We start from the raw sequence: 21,150 nt of genomic DNA, 5'->3' as shown, positions 1-21,150 counted from the left end.
TCACATGTCTCTTGCTATGTATTTTAAGTATGTATAAGTTTTTTATGCGAAAATTGATCAGCTTTTGTTTTCAAAAGTCAATATTTCGATCACAGTTGTTTTTTATTTCAAAATTAGAAAATGTGGGGAACACAATCTTTGTGCTTTAGTTTCTGCACTTCACTTCACTTTTTCATGTTATTTATGCATAAATTTTTAATGCGGGGTGAGCTTTTTAAAGCCATTGCCAAAGTAATTTGAGTTTCTGATTCCTTCCACACATTTTTAAACTCTTTGGCTTGCTTTAATTCTTAAATTGATGTAAATTAATTACATGATTTCTGAAAATGCGTTAATTAATATTTGTAAATTGATGCTGCGGCCATTTTAGCTTGTTAAAAATCAATAAAGCTTATAGATATTTAATGAGCCTCAGGATGCCAGAAAATGATACCAATTGGTTTCAAGCCCTTGGCAAATACAAGAGATAAAAGTTCGCAAAATGTTGCATGAAATATTTAATATATTTCACAAATATTTTAATAATTTCATTAATCGTTAATTAATAAAAATAATCATATCACATTCACGGATTCACAACATTGATTAACATGTAGTTGAAGATTTTCCAATTTAATGTGCACAAAAAATTATATTGTAGGATCAAAAGTATTTCACATTTTAAGCAGAACTATAACTAAAGGGTTATATATTTTTAAAAGTCGCCAGCGACGCTTTTGCGGCAAAGTTTTTGGCAAGCAACAAACACCGCACGTGAGTTTTGCTGCAGCCGGCTGCATGACTAAGGAACTAATGGCACTTACACACACACACAGACACAGACACACACACACACATGTCACGTGTTACGGCTACAACAAATATTCAAAAAATGTGATGCCAAAAGCCAGCTAGGGCAGCCATCTAGCCATCCAGTCAGCTGGTAACAACAAAAACGCTTGGGTTTTGCATTTTACAGCGACCAACGCCGCGAAGCTGCTAAACTTGGCGCCGTTTGTTGTCATTTTGTGAAAATGTGAGCAAGTATTTTAAAAATGTATTTTGTTATTCCAGTTGCTGTAAGTGCTGTTGTTGTTGTTGTTTTGGATTTTCAGAGCAATAGGTACAGCACGTAGGAGCACCAAGTCACTAAGCATTTGGCTTTGCGGCGCATATAAGTATGCTATAGTTTTTTCATGGGGGGAACTCTGTGTGAACTCGCACTAGTCGGTGTGGAAGAATATGTATGTATGTGTGTGTGCGTTGGTGTCATCTTAGGTCTCAACGGGCTAATAGAGTTTCAGGAGACGTGTCGTGTAGGTGGGTGGATTCCAGCCTGGACAACTAAGCTTTTCAGCTGCTACAAATTTACATCGAACAAAAGTTGTTGGCTAAAAGTTGTTTCATTTTGCAATGCATTTTGAACTTTTCCACCACCCCCCACCTTACCAGATTTTTATGAACTGCACACTGCTCATTGCCCATTGCCCATTGCCCACTGCCCACTGACTTGACTTTGTTGTTGACTTTCCGTTGGCTCATTATGCAGTGAAAGCCAACAGAGTTGGAGGGGTATCCGCGGCCACTTGGCTACCAAAGTTGTAGACGTTGGCCGTTTTGCAACAATTCCAGGCAAATACTCAAATACAACAACGCAGCTAGCCTACCACAATGGCTTGGCCAGGCTGCGATTGTGAGAGAGTAGGCTACCAAAATGGCGTCCGCCTGTGCCGGTCCGGCAAGTTTATTAAAAAATTTTCAAGCTTGTTCCGCGCTTTTGCCCTCCTTCCCCCCTTAGCTTGTGTATATGATTCTTGTTCTTCTTGTTTCGCCTGCTTTATTTCATTCTTATTTTACAGTTGTTGTTGATTCTGTTACTACTTTTTTTCTCGTTTTTCTGTGCCACTTGGCCAGCGCAACATGCACTTGAGTTTCATTTGCTTGTTTTCTGGCCATGTCGGGCAATGTCAGAGAGTACATTAAAAATAGTATACCGTCCTTTCGCCACTCCCGCCAAACGACCAAAGAAGAAAAAAAATACAAAAGAAAGTTTTATGCTTTTCGCCATACAGTGGGAACCGCAACAAAATGAAGCTATTCCTTTTGGTTGGCCATGTTGGGCTTACTGTTTCTATAGTTGGCATTGTTAAATTATGTGACGCATTCCCTGAAATGTAATAGCTTGATGAAGCGAGTGATTGTGTCCCATATTGTAAATACTTTATCATTTTAGTCTACATAATAGGTCGATCAGTTAATCGAATGTTGACGATTATATTACAGTTGTTATTTATACATATTTTTTTCTGTAATTTGATGATCTAGAGGTGAGAACGTATAAGAACTTTAAAATGGGTCTGTATATAATAATCACGATTTGATTTGTTCATAATTTGAAATTTAAATGAATGGAAAGTCACTACTGACTTAAACCTAAGTTTAACAGATTCTCTAGTCTTATGGATGAATAGAAATGTATTTGACATATTCGATGTTAATTGCAGGTAATACCGATTCAAATCCAGTTTGTTATATCAGTATAACTAATCACCGAATCCTTTAAAGGTCCTGATAGGAACTCTTAATGTAGTTTGTAATTCAATTATTTTTATTCTATTTGATTTTATACCATTGAATGCTTAAAATGCAAGCAAATGTCAACTATTTAACAAAAAGAGAATACCAATATATAAATCTACAAAAACTATCATCAGTAAAATGTGAAAATAATTATACCTACATACCATTTTAACGATAAATTTTCATTGGCTATTTTTTTTATCAATTGTTTTGGTTGCCGTCACGAATCGTTGACTTCTTTTCCTGTAATTAAATTTATCATTTAATTGTATATCGATTCAACAGGGTTTTTTTCCAAACCGTATATATTCAGAAATATTAAGAAGTGAGTTCACTAAAACTATAGAAAGGGAACAACAATGTACGACAAGCTTACATTTCTTTTGTTTATTATATTAGGAAGTCACATAATCCAAGTGAGTTAAAGTTCAATAGAAATGGCTATTAATATTAATTATTTTAAAATTGTTAAGATCACCTCCTGGCTGGAGTTTACAAATATCGAATGCAAAACCTTAAACAAAAGTATATCGGATTTCGAATACTGTTATATCAAGGCAGTAAACCGAACTTACAAATATATTTCCCTTAAAGTGAAATTTTACCAACTGCCAGTTAAAACTGCAAAGGTATGCAACATAAATTTTAGTGTATTAAGAAAAACCAACTAATCCCATATCCAGGTTAATATCGCCCTTCTAAGACGATATAATGGTTATAAGCCATTCCTTTACAACTATACGGTCGATGGTTGTAAGTACTTGGAAAACCCAGATCGTAACCCCATTGCAAAGTATTTTGGTGATCTATTTCTATCCTTTACAAATCTAAACCATTCATGTCCCTTCAATGTAAGTGGAAAATACAAATAGCTCAGTTTTATTAATAAGGTTTGAGTCATTTTCTTTGTGTTAACAGCACGACATTTTGTTGGAAAAACTTAATATAGAGTTTTGGAATAATCACATGACTAGAGTACTACCATTTCCTGATGGCGACTATTGCTTGTCAATGATTTGGTATCCAAATAATACAAGGATTTTGGAAGTTAAAACATTTTTCACTATATCAAAAACTTCTTAATGATTAACATACATAAACTTTTAAGCATTAAATCAAGTAATGTATGGGAAAACTCTCTTCAAAGATAACTTGGAATAGTTAAAATGATTCAACAAAAAAATTGAAATAATATCAACATATTCATATATGTATATCTATTTTTATCTAACGATGAGACATCTTTCAGTAATTTGTCTCTATTTCAAAGCTAAGTTCTTTTCGCTTTTTTTCCAGTCTGCAATAAATTGGCCGTGACTCGATTTTGAAAGTCGTTAGTACCAAATCCATTAAATTTGCATTTGTTTTTATTTAATATCGTATAAATTCAGTATTATTAACAATGGAATTCAGTTAACTATTGAAAGGTGACCTAAAATGTTTCCATATTTTAAAATCGTTTGGCTCATTTTATTGGGAAGTTATATAGTTCAGGCAAGTTGCTATACTTAACATGTATTTTATTAATAATATGTATAACATGTAATTCGAATCTTTTAGATCAGTTCATGGGCTGAGTTTACAAATATACAGTGCACCACATTGGACAAAAGTGTTGCGGAATTTGAGTATTGTTATATCAAAGCTGTGAATCGAACGTACAAATATATTTCCGTTAAAGCTAAAATTAATCAATTGCCAATAACAACTACCAAGGTATGCCAAGAATTGTTCAAATCTCGACAAAAAAGTAATTAAGCTTATGCAGGTTAACATCGCATTACTCAAACGATATAATGGCTATCGCCCTTTCCTTTACAACTATACAGTCGATGGTTGTAGATACTTGGAGAATCCCGATCGAAATCCCATAGCAAAGTATTTCGGCGATTTATATCTACCGTTTACCAATATAAATCACTCATGTCCCTTTAATGTAAGCTAACTGTATATTCGTATCTTCTTAAACTCATTTCTTCTTATCTTTTAACAGCATGACATTATATTGGACAAACTTAATATTCAGTTTTTAAATAATCAGCTTACTAAAGTTTTGCCATTTCCTGAAGGTAATTATTGTTTGTCAATGATATGGTCTTTAAATAATGTGAGGGTTTTGATGGTTAAAACATACCTTGAACTATCAAAGATCTCCAATTGATTAACACATTTAACAAATAAATAATGCACAAATGTAAACACACATCGATAAATAAAACTTGCTTGTTTATTTAATTATTCTGCAATATTTTCTTAACAACAATATTTAATTACCCATGACAAAAATGAAGGAAAACTGTTTTCTAAGCGTGACACTCGACCTTATATTTGATGATCATCCATCGATCTAGACATTAGAAACTTGGTAATTCATATGGGGACGAAATTTTGACGATTACAAATAGTTTTCTATGCCACTCATAGAAAAAGAACTCTATATTCGGTATATAATTATGGTTTTCTGGTAAACGTTCCATGATTTTGTTAACAATGATTAGTTTTTAGCTGGTTAACACAAAGGTCACCCCTAATATAATTGATATTTAAACTGTTTGTATGTTTGTAATCAAAAGTGTCCCCAAAAAGTGACAGCACATGAATAATTTTCTAGACTTTACAAACAATTTTGTGTTGTAGCCGATCGAACTGTTAATCGGGATAATTAAAATGATAAATAGTTAATTATTTTGTTGTTTATACCGTCACGAATCGTTAACATATTTCATGTGATGTATTATTAATTGATCTTACATTTCCATTAGTTAAAGCTCTATAAATAAACATATACATAAACTGAACATTATAGTCGACATTCGGAAGATCCACTATAATGGATAAGAAGTTGCGGGTTTTCGGTTTGATTGTAATAGCAAGTTTTATAATACAAGTGAGTTTTAGTCAAAACTACTACTACTTTATGTCATTGCAAATATTGGATTCTTTAAGGTTAACTCTCGGTTCGAATTTACAAATATTAAATGTAATTCGTTGGATAAAAGTTTTACTGATTTTCAATATTGTTATATAAAGGCCGTAAATCGATCTTACAAATACATATCACTGAGAGCAAATTTGTTTAAGCCACCCATAAAAACTGTCAAGGTATCAAATCCAATCGATAAACAAAATTGTAATTAACAAATGTTTGCCTTTTTAGGTTAATTTTGCTCTACTGAAACGGTTTAATGGCTATCGCCCTTTCCTTTACAATTATACAGTGGATGGTTGTAGGTACTTGGAAAACCCAGATCGTAATCCAATAGCAAAATTTTTTGGCGATTTATATTTACCATTTACGAATATAAATCACTCATGTCCCTTTAATGTAAGTGCAAGTAATCATTATACTAACTATACTATACTGAGGCTTCTTAAGTTTGATCCTTCTCTTAACAGCATGACATTATATTGGAGAAACTCCATATTGAATTTTTAAATTATAAGGTAACTAAAGTATTGTCGTTTCCCGAAGGTGACTATTGCCTGGCACTGATTTGGTCTGGGAATGATGCGAAGCGTGCTGATATCAAAGTTTATATAACTCTTTCGTAAATCTAAAAACTTTAAGTTATAAGGTGGGTTATTGAGAACCTACATGACACTTCAATAAATATTTTTACCGATAAATTGTCAGCAATCGTTTGTTTTAACCCACTTGATTCAAATAAATTGACATGGATTCTCGGATCTTTCATTTAATTTCATATTTTCTTAGAAAAGTAGTAGATTTCACAAATCTGAAAGCATAAGTATTGTTGCCTTAAATTATTAACGTCTTTGTCTGGTTGCCAATAAAGTATTCCTTTAAATTAGTTGATGAATCTATTTTTTAGTTTTTCTTAGTCTCAAAATCGAAAATAATAAAGATTGTCAAAGCCATCGAATTCGAAATACACAGTTTATTGTTTTCATTGATACAAACAGAATCACTCCCTCATAGAACCCTCAATTTTTAGCCAATTTATTTTGGTTCTCGACATGCACTATCAGATAAAGCGATTAAAATAATGATATGCTTGACGGTTTTGCCATGTGTTTAAAATAACTTATTGTCAGTCATTTAGCTCCTCTTTCAAATGAATGTCATATTTGGTTTGCTGTGTTTACTGTTGTCGGCGACTAAAGTTGCTGAGGTAAGTTTCCTCTTCACAGGAGAACAAATTGTATAAAACCGATTTTCAAAGATTTCAGGCCATGTAGAATTCACAAATATTAAATGCGAACCACTGGATAAAAGTTTTGCTGACTTTGAATACTGCTACATAAAAGCTATAAACCGGAGCTACAAATATGTTTCCTTAAAAGTGAATTTATTTAAAATTCCAGTAACTAAAGTAAAGGTATCGTATTGTATTTTCATAATGCAAACTGTTCAATTCAAACACATTTTAAAATTTCAAGGTAAATTTTGCTCTGATGAAGCGATTCAATGGATATAGGCCATTTCTCTATAACATCACAGTTGATGCCTGCAAATTCTTAGAAAATCCAAACCGAAACCCAATAGCTCATTACCTATCAGACCTTTTTCTGCCTTATACGAATATGGCACACAAGTGCCCATTTAATGTGAGCAACTAAATGGACCTTATCTGAAATTGTTTCTAAAAGGATAAGTTTTTTCTTTTACAGCACAGCCTTATGATGGATAAACTTCCTATTGATTATGTTAATTACCAGGTGACAAATGTTCTGCCATTCCCTACTGGTGATTATGCTGCGTACACGAGTTGGATGGCTTATGACATAAACCGTGCTAACCTCAAATTATTTTTTACTCTTTCCTAGATTTTTTAGGAAAGATTTAATCTCAATAAAGTAAAAAAAAATAACATGATTTATTTAAAATATATTATTTGTATATTGAAACAAAGCAACATCCAGTATCTGAGGCTGCAAAACTACTCTGTATTAACTATGCAATTATTCTATCCAACCAGTTGACATTCGCTGCAAATTGTATTGATAACAAATTTTTAGACAATTTTATTTTTATACTTCCGACATGCACTATTGGATAAAGCAATTAAACTAATGGTTTGCTTTATGGGTTTGCTTTATTTTAAAACTCATAAAAATTACAATAATTTATAATCAGTCAATTTCAAGCTTTTTTCGATGAATGTCATGTTTGGTTTGATGTGTTTACTGTTGTCGGCGATTAAAGTTGCTGAGGTAAGTTTTTTCTTCACAGAAGGACAAATATATCAAAACAAGTTGTATAAAACGGAAATCAAAAGATTTCAGGCCATGTGGAATTCACAAATATTAAATGCGAGCCACTGGATAAAAGTTTTTCCGACTTTGAATACTGCTACATAAAAGCTATTAACCGGAGCTACAAATATGTTTCCTTAAAAGTGAATTTATTTAAAATTCCAGTAACTAAAGTGAAGGTATCGTATCGTATTCTCATAATGCATACTGTTCAATTCAATAATTTGTGTAAATTTTCAGGTTAACTTTTCTGTGATGAAGAGATTTAATGGATATCTTCCATTTCTCTATAACGTCACAATAGATGCTTGCAAATTCTTTGAAAATTCAAACAGAAACCCACTTGCTCAATACTTATCAGGGCTCTTTCTGCCTTTTACGAATATGGCACACAAGTGCCCATTTAATGTGAGCAACTATAAGGACTTTTTTAAAATTATTTTCAAAAAAATACGTTTTTTCTATCACAGCATAGCCTTATTCTGGATAAGCTACCTATTGACCATGTGAACAATCACTTAACTAGTGTTCTAAAATTCCCTCCTGCAGATTATGCTCTCTATACAAGTTGGATAGCTTATGATATTAATCGTGCTAACGTAAAAGTATTTATCACACTTTCTTAAATATGATCTGATGAAGAAAATATGTATTGTATTGTAAGCGAAAAAGCCCTAAGACAACCAATTAACAGTTTTGAATAAATTTGGTGAAGGTAAGCAATATTTGGCAATTTATAAAAAACACTGAATTTAGCTGTCTTTGTCTTAACAATCTTTAAATGAGGCGCATTAATCATATACCACATTTATTTTCTCACTGTTTAATTACAAGTGACAATTCTAATTTAGTTTGGGAGTTACAACTAATAAGACTTTTTCGGCTAAAAAGCTTCTTCTGCCACGCGTTTCCCATCCTTACTTCCTCCTACACATTTGTTTAAACAAATGGTTCTCGCAGTCCTTGGAAGATGAGTTGTCTACGTGGCAAAATCAATTGGGCAAGTGACCAACGAGGATCCGGGTTCGAGTCCCAGGCTACTGTATGTAGTTTTATTCTAAGCCGAGGGCCTTCATTGACAGTGCTTTAAAAACTATATACAACTATTTCCTATACTGATAATAGCACAAATAATAACAGTTTAGGTTCTCGTCATGCACTATTGGATAAAGCAATTAAACTAATCGTTTGCTTTATCATTTTGCTTTATTTAAAAAAAAATAGTTCAAATTCAGTAATTTTAAAGTTCTTTTCGATGAATGTCATATTTGGTTTGATGTGTTTTCTGTTGTCGGCGATTAAATTTGCTGAGGTAAGTTTTTTCTCTTCAGAAAGACAAGTATATTCGAACAAATTGTATAAAACCGATTTTCAAAGATTTCAGGCCATGTAGAATTCACAAATATTAAATGCGAACCACTGGATAAAAGTTTTGCTGACTTTGAATACTGCTACATAAAAGCTATAAACCGAAGCTACAAATATATTTCCTTAAAAGTGAATTTATTAAAAATTCCAGTAACTAAATTCAAGGTATTTCTGACATCGAGGGTGCTTCTTGTATTTATTAATTAGATTTGAAAATTTCAAGGTAAATTTGGCTTTAATGAAGCGATTTAACGGATATAGGCCATTTCTCTATAACGTCACAATTGATGGCTGCAAATTTTTGGAGAATTCGAAAAGAAATCCCATTGCTTATTACTTAGCAGGGCTCTTTTGGTCGTATACGAACATTAATCACTCGTGTCCCTATAGTGTAAGTAAATGAAGGCGAAAGAACTTATTTTCCACAATCAATTGAATGACTATCTTAAATTGACAGGAAAACATTATTCTGGACAAACTTCCTATTGATCATGTGAATAACCAGTTGACAAATGTTTTGCCGTTCCCTTCAGGTGATTATGCTCTCTATACAAGTTGGGAAGCTTATGATATTAATCGCGCTAACGTGAAAGTTTTTGCTACTCTTTCATAAATATGATCTGATCAAGAACAAATGTATCGGACTTTAAGCATAGAGGTGCCAAAACAATTAATTAATGTTGTGGAATAAATTTGGTGATGGTATGATAGATTTGTAGTCTTTAATGGTTTGTTTGTCTACAATAAACTTGTAAAATTAACTAAAATTTGACACGATCCACATTTTGGGTGTAATTTTTGTAAAAACCCCTGAACGTAGCTGATTACGTTCCAACATTCGTCTTTAAATGAGGTGCTAGCCCATTAATCATATATCACGTGTGTTTTGTCAGCGTTTAATTACAAGTAACAATTCTAATTTAATTTGGGGATTACAACTAATAAAACTTTTTCATTTCGCTAACTTGACGAGGGCATCCGGCTAAGAAGTTTCTCCTGCCACACGTTTCCCTCCTTTGCTCCCTCTTAAGCATTTGTTCAAACAAATGCATGGCAAAATCTTAATTAACCTCAGGGTGTAGAGCATAAACCAGCACAGAATCGCATTCGTACTCCTTCACCCACAATTCCGCACCCACTCGTTGTCTATTACGCGAGCATTTCAAGAATAAAAGGAAGCTAAGGCTGAGCAAATAAAACTATGTGTGAGTGAGTGTGTGTATATACCATAAACGTACACACATATGGCTGTGGAAGCGTGTGTGTCAGTCTGAATATGGGAATGTGTGTTTCCATATTCATTTCGTATGTTGCGCACTTTATTCCATCTATCTCAAAGACAAACCATTCAGCTAACCAGCCCAGACTCTTCTCATCATTCTCATGCTGCCATCCCATGTGCGGAGGTCGCTTGGCTTGTGAAGCGAAAATTTCGCTGCTCGGGAATTACATTAAGCGTTGGGCATAATAAATTATTCCGTATGATATGATTCTGGTACATGATAAGCGTTTGTAATTTTAACTGTCAGTTAAATGAGTAAATGGCTCACAGAGTGTGTGTGTGTGTGTATGTTTTTTGTGTCGGTGTGTCTGTATGGTGGATTGGGCGGTGGGGGGCTTGACTGTATGTATGTATGTGAGGATACACATACATATATGGGCGTGGCTTGCCAACGATTTAGAATACTTCATATTTATCTTTTGTTGGAAACTTGAACATTTGTTCGCGTAAATAAAAGTTCAGCGTCAATATTTGCAACACACACATGCATAGAATCTCTCTCTAGCAAACAAATATATAGTTACATGTACATATGTACATACATACCTATGTGTATACATACAAACAAACGTACATACATACATTTGTATATGTACATATGTACAATACATATGTACGTATGTATGTATATATAATTACAACTCAGAAATGGGAGTTGACGTTGCGTTTGGGTGGGTGACAAGTACGTGACTATAATCATCGCGATTTTACCGCCTCATAATCTGCCATTTCCTACACTCTCCCCGCAACCAAAACACCGCCCATTTGACCCCACCGTCTCACACTGACACCCACACCCAGACAACACACATCGACCGACTCTCCCGTTTTTGATATTTGCTTTGAAATTAAAAAACTTTTCACTCTGCTCTGTTAGATTTTTCGCATTTGGGCTGTGCCTTGATTTACATGTTAAATAATTTTATCCCCTGCCCCATGTTCCCTTGTTCCCTATGGCGCCATTTGCACCGCCTACCACCTCTCCCCATCCTGCATTCTCCCTCTCTAGCAACCGACATTAAAACTGTTTGAAACGCACAGCACAGCCAAAGCGTAAAGCCAAATATGAGCAGAATTTGTCAGTTTCTTTTGGATACCATGAGTTTATACAATATTTGACGCCAGTAAACATTGTATATGCATTGCCAGTGCCAACAAAAATCTACTCACTCGCATTTGGCCAAATCAACAGTTCATTAAATCACGTAGGACATGAACGTAAGCCAAAAATTTGAGGAATTACGAGGCAATGACCGGAAATGATCGTGGCAAAATACGAGACTAGCGCGACGGTTTAAATGGTTTGTTTACCCTTGGAAACTTTTTACGTATATCTACATCTAAAAATATAATAGAAAGTAAATATGTAATAAGTTAATTGTAAATAAGATGAAAGTTAAAATACATTTAGACGAATAGCCACTATTCTTAACTGTTGTAAATAAAAGATTTATAATGCTCTAAACACTTTGAATAAATCGTAATCGAAAAGGTGGAGATATTAAAGCCACGTCTAGGGATTATTAAATTTTCAGAAGATTGGCGGTTTCGGACCCGATTAGGAGTTCTATCGGTATTCAAAAAGAGATGCTCTTGAACCATGACATCAACCTTGTGCCTCACACAATGAAAAGACGGCTTAATGGTTATGGCTTGAAGGGTTTGTGGCACAATGCAAGCGCCTCGTTTTAACAAATCCGAATTTCGAATCTGATGGGAAACAGTATGTCTGAATGACCATCAAGCACGGTGTGGGCTTCGTTTTCCTGGCACGATGTGGGCCCTAACCCCAGAATAGTGGGTCGAATAGATTAATTTATCCACAGGAACTTCAGACTTTATGATACCGTTCCTGCGCGAACATATATGTAGAGACAGACTGTTTCCAAGATCGCAACTCAACAAAAGAAACAACTTAAATTAAATGCATTAACTCAATATTAAATTATTTTTTAAGATATAGAAAAACATTAATAGAACAGTCAACTGTTTCTCAATATCCTGTTGCTTGTGACTGCAGTTGATCGACCGTTTCCTTTTGGTTTTCCTTATTCGATGTACGAATTGGTCCAAGACTGTACAGACCCACGACCAGAATGTAACCTGGTGCGAAAGGGTCCAATGCAATCTGCTCGAGTGGCTGAAACTGCTCCTGTTTAAGGCGCTTCATCTTTTTTGGCAAAGGTCTCCCCCGTCGGCGTGCTGCTATCACTGGCATTGGCCTGCAAAACTATGGCGAAGTGCCCGCCGACTTTAAGATAGTGGCGAGAGTTCAACATTAGGGTACGAACTTGATCCAACTGAGGCGTATTAATGAATATCATATCGACACAACCCGAGATAATCATACGATATTTGTAAGGCATGGTGGGATCATCGATAATGGGCACAATATTGGAATATTTGCGTGCCAGTGCCATGAGTCCCTCCGACCGTTCCCCATTATCTACGGCATATACCGTACCGGATTCCCCAACAATGTCGGCAACGTGCGTTATAGTCCGTCCGAGTCCAGAATCCAAGAGCAATATCTTTGAAGCACGGCCAATGTGGATGTTGGAAACACCGCCAAGGATAGCAGCGGCTAGTTTTGATTGAAAGGGCGACCAGGAGCGATACTCATTCCGTTTGCCAAGCATATCGGCAATGAAACGCTGTTCACTACAATCATCGTTGTCCGGCGCTAGAGAACGAGTGAGCAGCATGATGGCATCATCCCGGCTGCGGGCCAGAAAGATCCCACTATGACGATGTGGCTCAATGCTGACCATAATCATTTGCTGCAGACTGCAAGCCATTTCGGGTTTTTGTGGCTCCAATTGATTTCGATTTTCAGTCTTGTCTCCCTTCTTAATGGATTTACTTTTCGATGCCTTTCCTGTTGTGACCTTGGAGGATGATGTCGTCTTTTTTCCATCCCGGACTTTAGTCTTGTTTTTCGATAAAGATCGCTTTCCCATTGCAAAATGTAAATTATATAAATTTCTCACTAGGCTCTGTTACAGTTAGTTCTATATACATATGTATAATGTGATGTTGATTTCAGAGGCAAGTATGTTAATACAATTTCAAATAACATGACGTAGTACAAATTATTTTTAGTGAAAACATGTTTTAGTACATATATTTGTTGCTGTTGTTTTATCAGCATTTATTGCAGCAGCAATAGCAAAGGACCTGCAGCTAAAATGAAATCTGCATTTGAGTTGTGTAAAAAGTTCGCATTCGCAGCGCACAAATGGAACAATAGAACCTAAGCGTGGATATATTGTGGCCCCAAGCACAGAATGGGCCCCGGTCTCGGTTGCGGCGCTGTTTTTTTTTTTGATTTTGCCATTTGAAAGCAAATCAAAGCAGACGCAGGACACGTTAAGGAGGCGAATTTGGGTTGGCATGGCAATGCAAAACAACTTAAAATGTCATATAAAATTTGTAGCATTGCTGATTGCGCGTGTTAAACAGTCAAACGAGTGCGAGAAAGAAAAACCAGAGCTATGGCTTCCTCCCCCCACCCACACATACACACAACTCGCCAATATATAGCTCATGAATCCAGTCACGCCCAGGCTCTAGGGGGTCTATCTATAAATGTGTGTGTGTGTGCAAGTTTGGGGCGTTCCAAACTAAAAACAAAAAGCCACGAAATCCTGGCATAGCCGAAAGCGAAACGTGGAAAATAAAAAGCAAACGAAATGCGAAAAATCACAAATTCCACAAAATCTTTAAATCCCACGGATTTATGCATTTTTACGTTGCATTTGCTGCCGTTGCATGTGGGTTGTCTATCGACGTGGCTGGTTCTGCTGCTGCTGCTGCTGCTACTGTCCCAACCCATAAACCCTACGACTCACTCACTTATTCTATGTGCGTTTGCGATTGTGAAAACGTAGAGAGTGAGACAGAGATAGAAAGATCTAACCAGACCTGGGCTGGGCATTCACGTTTATGTGATTTCTGCAGTGTGCCAACAGCGCCTCAAGGTGTCACTGCACTGTGCATTGCATTCTACACTGCAATGTCTGCTGATTTGTCATAGAGTGGCTCCATGACAAATTTGACTATTTATAGAAACTGATCAAGTTCTAAAGAAGATTCATTGGTCATTGCGATCCCAACAAGAATAAGTTGAAGCTTAAAATTAAGTTTATTTGATTTGAACTTAATTGCAGAATTCAATTCTCTGTAAACCATTTAGGTCGAAGATCAATTCTACTATAAGCTATAGACATCTGATCTGTAAGCCTATAAGTTATATTTGAATACTTTGCTACGACTTTACAATAAGTAGACAGAAAGTTAGTTATGCTGATCCAAACATATTCCCAAAATTTTTTCATTCGATATTGTTCTTTGATGGATTCGGCTATGTCCATTTAATTTTATGCACAAGCAACAACAAATTCGATTTAGTTTTTAGGTACCAGCCTAATGCACCTACTAAATAAGCAGTCATTGATGATGCTGCTGCCGGTGCAGTGTGTCCCTGTGTGTGTGTGTGTGTGTGTGTTGCTATCAGGACGACGACAGCACAAGTTCTACCGCCTCTTTTTGCGCCCTTCCTAACTCCCTCCCTTAATGCAGACCAACACTTAACGCCAACGAAAACACAGAAAAAAAGTCACCCACAATCGATTGGCGCTGCCTCCAACTGAGCCCATATTTAATGGGTAGGTGGACGAAGTGTGGAGCACATTGCTTGGTTGGGTATTCTGGGTTAAGCCTGTTGTTGCTGTTGTTGTTTGCCGTTTTTATGGCACGCTGCAAACTATCTGTCGCTTTTGTTTTACGATTCCTTTTGCGCTTGATGATCGTCGCCGTCTCTACCGTTGCTGTTGCTGTTGCCGTTGTTGAAGTTGCCGTGCTGCTGCTGCTGATGTTGTTGCCTGTTACCAGCCCTGCATGGCCATCGGCGTAATCGTGTTGCTGTTTGCTGCATTGGATGTTTGTTTGTCTCCGTTTCTTTTGGTCTTTGTCATGGCAGTGGGTTTCATTTTTTCGCATTGCTGCTGCAATCTCTGTGTAATATTTTATTTTCAATTCGCATTTAGTGCAGCCGTGGCAGCATCTAAGGGAGGAATAAATTGTATCTGACAATTGGCAATTGGCCTATCCGCCTGTTTGATAGTGAGCCAGGAGCCACAGGCAGAGCCAGGCCCAAACACATTGGCAAAGCCATCATGCTCAAGCTCAAGCAGTCGTGGCTTGCCAATAAATCCTGGCCCTGGGTGCGGCTCCCTTTGGCAGTTTATGCTGAATCACGAATTACATTAGACAAGCCTGGGATTTGGTTTCCTTTTCTCGTTTTTTTTTCTTCCTTTTATTTTTTTTTTTTGTTTCTGTTCGCCCCCTCCGTTCTGTACTATTGCCAATTGGATTAGCACACTTAGCGGATTTTGTCATGAGAGCAAACCACGGTCAAACAGTTTTCATTAGAAGTGCGTTTGGCATGTTTTAAACTGCTCCATCAATGCCAAATGACCCATACCATTTAATTTGGCACTACTGCAAGGCACAGTGGCACAATAAGTTACAAATATGAGTGAAAAAAGACGGATTACTGTAGATTAACTTTGGTTAATTGATTTTATTATGATTATAAATTAATTTAATTTCATTGTTCAATGGAATACAAAACTAATGAAATAGTTTTTGTCGACTGTAGACTGGAACTTATCGTCCTTGACTACAGGTATAAAGTATACAAGTATATAACTTGCTCATTCAATATCCTTAAAATTACACTTGAAGGAACTTTAAGAAGATTTTGAAACAGATAATATATATATAATTGACTAAAAATAATATATGCGAAATGTGATTGAACCCCACAGTGCAGTGATAAATGTCAAATCAGACACGAGTGTCCTTCTTGCTGGGACGGGCGTGAAATGCTTTTTAAGCACTCACATGAACCGATGTCCATGTTGAGGGCACATTACGAGCAAAAGCAAACAAAAATGTGCGCTGTCAACTAAATGTCAGAAAAATGGTTTGGCAACGCTTCTTGCCTTGCATGCTGGTGTCGTCGGTGTTGGTAGTGTTGCTGGTGTTGCTGGTGTTGGTGTTGTCTCTGTCCCTGGCACGCACGCACTTGATCAATCATGCGAGTGCGAGGATGACGATGCCATCGATGAGGCTGATGCTGACAAGTGCGCTGCCATTGTATTTGCATTGATGACAACTACACGTCCACAAACGATTATGGAGCACCGTTCGCCATGTGGATTGGATTTGTGAAGCCAGTAGATATCGCTGAAAAGTAGGCAACGCTTTTTTTTTTTCTACTTGGTGTTCTATGTCAACTCATGGCTACATCTCTTCACCTTCTGCATATTAATAAACCGTTTGTCAGGCATCCATAATAAATGGCCAGCCCATTCATCTTGCCCAACCAATCGAAAGCCATTAGCTGGCAGACAATCATCAAAACAAAAGAACCCTCAAAAACAGAAAAAAAATTCTTTTTATAACGAAAGCGACAAATCCAAACAAATGTTTAAGCTTTTAAATGGGATTATATTGATAAGAACGCAATATTTATGTCTATAATTTTTTCTTAAGCTTAAAACAAAGCCTTAGACTGCACACTATATTGATGTCTAGAATGCAAATCGAATGCAAAATAAAAAAGGATTTACTATTTTTAGAATAATCTGCTTAAAGTTCAGACATTTCAACATTTTGTAACCATCCGAAAGCCATTCACAGCGGTTTCGTTGGTCCACTCTCTAAGTCCACTTTAGGCGGCTCTCTGTCTCTCTCTCTCTCTCTCTAGTCGACTAATTGAAAATGGATTAGCGGCGAGTTTGGTGTGTTTTATGCTCGTGCACGTTGACGACATCGTCACTGGGAATGTTGGTATCCGGCGCAAGGGCGTGACTGGGGGTGGCACGTGTGTGTTTATCCAACACGCAAATACATTGAAAATTAATTAAACCGCATGCTGAAACCATGTTAACAAGATGCTTAAAACAAAAAAGCTTCCATTGAAAAAACAAATGCCAGTTTATTCCCCTGCCCATGCTTGGTCTCTTTGGAGTTGGCGGTTACCTACGATTACGCATACGCAGTGTGGCGCGTGTGAAAAATACTTTAGTAAAAGTTTCGCCAAATATATATGTATATAAAAGAAGGTAAACGAAATTCTAAGCCTAAAACAGGCAAAGGTTCACAAAGCCCTTTTTTCATTAAGGTGAATGGTGCCTCTCCCTTGCCAAAATGGTTTAATGGCAAAAAAAAAAGAGCCAAAGATGAGACGGCCCTTTGCTTAGACTAACACTTGAACTTTTCTTTCTCTTTCTTTTTTCTTTGCCTTTTCTGTGTGTTTTTTTCCTCTTTTTTTTCTTTGCTCAACTTTATCAGACACCCAATTAAAAGGGCTTTATAACAATTAGAGCTAATAACACGCTTCAATTGTGCCAGCAACACCCGAGGGTAGATTCACAATTCAACCAAAAGTAGCACCCAACCAGCATTCAACCGCTGTGCCGCCACCACCTATTCAGAGAGCTGGGTTTTTATTTTTATTGGGCACTTTTTTATTTGGTAATTTTATTTGTGTTTTTTTTTTTCCTTTTTTTTTTTTTGCTAGCTTATGGTTTGGTGTTATTTTGTAGAATTGCGGTTGTAATTAAAGGGAAAACCACAGCAATTAGCAAATTGACGACTCGATTTGTTTATGCATTACTATGGTTTAGGACTAGAGTTTTTGTTGCTGCTATCCTGGACCGAGATATTATGTACTTATCTAATTGGAAAATATGAAAATTATTTTTATGGGGCTATTGTTCTGGCATTTAGCAGTCTGCTGGATCGCTAACTGTAATCTAACTTAAGCCAAAGCCATGCCCACTGCGAACTCAAACTGAACAAATCTCTGAAATTTGATAAATTAGTTGTAAAACTAAAAACTTTTCAATTTTTCTCTTGTGCTCTCTCTTTTTCTCTCCATCATGCTCTATCCGTCTCTCTCTTTATTATGAGCGTCTTATCGGTCTGAGTGAGAAAAGTTTTGTTGGGTAAATGCAAAATCCAATTTTTCGAATGAAAAGTCAAACATGAATTTAACTTTTGATCCGTTTGCCCGGTTGTCTAAGCAGTCAGCAGAAGTCAACAGTCAAACAGCCAAACACAGCCAACAAATTTTTCAAACTCTAGCATCAAATGCGGATCGAACGAGCGATTCAATGAATGAATAAATGGTAGAGGAGGCCACAAAAACCCATCAGCAAAATTCGAGTAGATAACAATTTCAATTTTAGGCACATTTTTAGCAACTAATTTGCAATCAGGCGAGTTTTTGTTAATTTTAATTTGATTATAGCTGCTGCTGCTGTTGCCTCTGCTACTGCCTCTGTGGCATCAGTGTCATTGGTAAATGATAATCATTAAAAGCGCTTTCATTGCCTTCCAACATTATTGAGAGGCAGGGGTCGCATTATGCATGCATTTGCCATATATTTTTGGCATCATCATTCGCATTCTATTTATTTTCGATAGCAAATAGCATAAAATTTTCAAATTCAAATCTAATTAACATTCACAGCAACAAAAATGTTTATAATACGCAATTGCATTCTGGCGGCAAAATTTCAATTTTAATGAGCTTCAATTGGCATTAATTGCGGGCGGATGGCAAATGTCTTCTAATGACAGACACACACACACATCGGAGCGAACTATTTACTTTGGTTGTAATTAAATTAAAAAAATCATTGGGTAATATTTTGGCATTTTCGCACAATTGCTACAAAGTTTGGTTTGCAATTGAATTGCATAGAGGATAGAACCAGAACTGCTCCGTAACATTATTGCCATATAAAGTATAGTATAGGGCTGATGTTATATCGTTTTCCAACCATAAGTGACAATGCAACAAGCAGCAAGAGCGCAACAATGCTCACACAATGCATCAACAGACATCTACATACACACCCGCACACACACACACACGCACATACACATTCATGTAGAAGCAGCATATGCATGTGCTGCTGCAAACACATGCTCAATTGAATTGAAATTGAATTTGCAATTCTATGCGCTGCAGCTAACGCCATTTTCTTTGCCGTGCGGCAAACTCTAGCATACATTTCAATTTTGTTTTTCTATTTTTTCCACTATTGCCCTCAGCAAAATAAAGTATATTGGCACTCCAAATCAAGTTTATATATCTAGACTTAAAGTCATATCTATGGGAACTCGACCAGAACCACAACAAAAAGCGAATAAAGCAATTTCAGCAATTTAACAGATGTTTTTCTAAAATATTTGCTTTTATCCTTTACTTAAACATATATAAGATAAACCGAAATGAGGGCATTTGGTATTCTATAAGGTTGTCATGGAAAAATGTTAGCATACTTTTTGCCGCCTTGCCACGACGGGCACTTGGCAGTTTTCTGTTCGCTTTTGTGCCGTTCGATTTGCTCTAGCTATAGCCTTTCCTCTCCTCTTCGCACCACTACATCATCTCTTTCACATCGTCGTGCGTATTTGAGAGTTTGCTTTCGCTTTTTGTCGTATTTGCATTTCGTTATTGAGCCTGAGACAAAGCAGCAGAGAAAGGCAAAGAAATAAGAAAAGAGGATCTGCCATTGACGTGGATGCGACTGCCTCTTCTGGTTGCATTCAATCATCAATGAGTTTTTGCATTTTACACTTTTCACTTAGCTGTTTGTAGTCTGTATGTATCTGGTTCTATGGATTTTGTTTTTACCATTTGTTTTCCCTCAAAATGTACGCATAATTGTGGGCCCTCTTTAGCATCTCCATGATATCCATTTGAGTTTAGTTTGTCCCGCAACGTATGGGGCAAACAGTCCTTTGATTTATGTGATTAATTGTCAAAGCGTTTTGCCATTTGCAAGCATAATTGAAATGCAAATACGTACAACACAAAATTTTTTTTCTTCTTCTGTTTTTTTTTACCAACAACATCATTTTGTTGCTTTTGCATTTTTTAGTCTTAAAGGTAAGTTAAAAGTTTTCCCTCGTCATACATAAAATATGTATTTTTCCATTTCGAGTTTGTTTCACTTACATTACTGCGATGCTCTCCTTATGGCTCTTTCTCTCTCTCTCTCTATGTTTCTCTTTTTTTCACCTTACTTACCCATCCCTCTTAGGCCAGTATTCCCCGCTCCTTACTCAACAAAATGATTTGTATGTCAGACGGAGTGCCGAATGGGCACAGGCACATGTTTGGCATGCTAAGCGCCACAAAGTATGCCGCACTTTTTGTTTGACTATTGAGGTAAAGTGTGGCGCTTTCTTTTTGTTAGAAACTGTGGTTATGGCTGTGCTTTTGGGCAAAATGCAAATGGTATTTTGCAAGGACAAGTAGACCAGCAAGCAAAACAGAGCATGGAGCAATAGAGTACGAGTAGTATGAGAAGAAAAGACGAGAAACCAAGTGTAAGAACAAACAGCAAATTGCATATAGGAAAAGTTTCCCTCATTACATAAACGAAACAGAAAAGGACCCGACAGTTGAAACTAAAAAGCCAGCAGTCTTCTACTTTTAAATAGTTTAGAAACACAAAATGCATTTTTAAAAACGGCATTTATACTGGGATATTGAAAAAAATACTTTGATCAATGTATACAACTTTAAAGATCATTTCCTAAGCTTAACATTCAATCGACCTCTGGCTAGGCACGTTTATTATATGCTAACTACCTCATACTTTATGACCAAGGCCAATCCATTGCAAAGGGGAACT

General features: G+C 36.3%; 4 protein-coding genes across 4 annotated transcripts; 3 read left to right on the top strand and 1 right to left on the bottom strand.

Moving 5' to 3' along the window:
- Positions 1-2,918: 2,918 nt before the first annotated feature.
- On the top strand, positions 2,919-4,720 carry LOC137582111 (uncharacterized). Its single transcript, XM_068296554.1, has 5 exons — positions 2,919-2,975; positions 3,243-3,410; positions 4,120-4,275; positions 4,328-4,495; positions 4,553-4,720. Exons 1-5 carry the CDS (start codon positions 2,919-2,921, stop codon positions 4,718-4,720), a joined length of 717 nt encoding a protein of 238 aa, XP_068152655.1.
- Positions 4,721-6,635: 1,915 nt separating this feature from the next.
- Positions 6,636-7,347, top strand: LOC137582110 (uncharacterized). The gene is made up of 4 exons (XM_068296553.1): positions 6,636-6,692; positions 6,744-6,899; positions 6,961-7,128; positions 7,192-7,347. Exons 1-4 carry the CDS (start codon positions 6,636-6,638, stop codon positions 7,345-7,347), a joined length of 537 nt encoding a protein of 178 aa, XP_068152654.1.
- A 339-nt stretch (positions 7,348-7,686) lies between these two features.
- LOC137582109 (uncharacterized) lies at positions 7,687-8,402 on the top strand. Its single transcript, XM_068296551.1, has 4 exons — positions 7,687-7,734; positions 7,800-7,955; positions 8,017-8,184; positions 8,247-8,402. Exons 1-4 carry the CDS (start codon positions 7,687-7,689, stop codon positions 8,400-8,402), a joined length of 528 nt encoding a protein of 175 aa, XP_068152652.1.
- A 4,180-nt stretch (positions 8,403-12,582) lies between these two features.
- Positions 12,583-13,386, bottom strand: LOC137582108 (rRNA 2'-O-methyltransferase fibrillarin). The gene has a single exon (XM_068296550.1). The coding sequence runs from the start codon at positions 13,384-13,386 to the stop codon at positions 12,583-12,585; it is 804 nt and encodes a 267-aa protein (XP_068152651.1).
- Between the last annotated feature and the right edge of the window lie 7,764 nt (positions 13,387-21,150).

This window comes from Drosophila tropicalis, unplaced genomic scaffold (genome assembly GCF_018151085.1).
Source record: "Drosophila tropicalis isolate 14030-0801.00 unplaced genomic scaffold, ASM1815108v1 contig_859, whole genome shotgun sequence".
In the NCBI taxonomy this organism is placed as follows: Eukaryota; Metazoa; Arthropoda; class Insecta; order Diptera; family Drosophilidae; genus Drosophila; species Drosophila tropicalis.
The sequence above is the reverse complement of the archived record's forward strand: the minus strand, read 5'-3'. Positions and strand labels throughout refer to the sequence as shown.

Bases quoted from the DNA above. Each gene is read 5' to 3' on its own strand.
- LOC137582111 (XM_068296554.1), top strand. From the start codon at position 2,919: ATGTACGACAAGCTTACATTTCTTTTGTTTATTATATTAGGAAGTCAC. The intron at 4,276-4,327 runs GTATGCCAAGAA...AAGCTTATGCAG, and splicing joins TGCCAATAACAACTACCAAG to GTTAACATCGCATTACTCAA. The intron at 4,496-4,552 runs GTAAGCTAACTG...ATCTTTTAACAG, and splicing joins ATCACTCATGTCCCTTTAAT to CATGACATTATATTGGACAA.
- LOC137582110 (XM_068296553.1), top strand. From the start codon at position 6,636: ATGAATGTCATATTTGGTTTGCTGTGTTTACTGTTGTCGGCGACTAAA. The intron at 6,693-6,743 runs GTAAGTTTCCTC...CGATTTTCAAAG, and splicing joins CGGCGACTAAAGTTGCTGAG to ATTTCAGGCCATGTAGAATT. The intron at 7,129-7,191 runs GTGAGCAACTAA...TTTCTTTTACAG, and splicing joins CACACAAGTGCCCATTTAAT to CACAGCCTTATGATGGATAA.
- LOC137582109 (XM_068296551.1), top strand. From the start codon at position 7,687: ATGTTTGGTTTGATGTGTTTACTGTTGTCGGCGATTAAAGTTGCTGAG. The intron at 7,735-7,799 runs GTAAGTTTTTTC...GGAAATCAAAAG, and splicing joins CGGCGATTAAAGTTGCTGAG to ATTTCAGGCCATGTGGAATT. The intron at 8,185-8,246 runs GTGAGCAACTAT...TTTCTATCACAG, and splicing joins CACACAAGTGCCCATTTAAT to CATAGCCTTATTCTGGATAA.
- LOC137582108 (XM_068296550.1), bottom strand. From the start codon at position 13,386: ATGGGAAAGCGATCTTTATCGAAAAACAAGACTAAAGTCCGGGATGGA.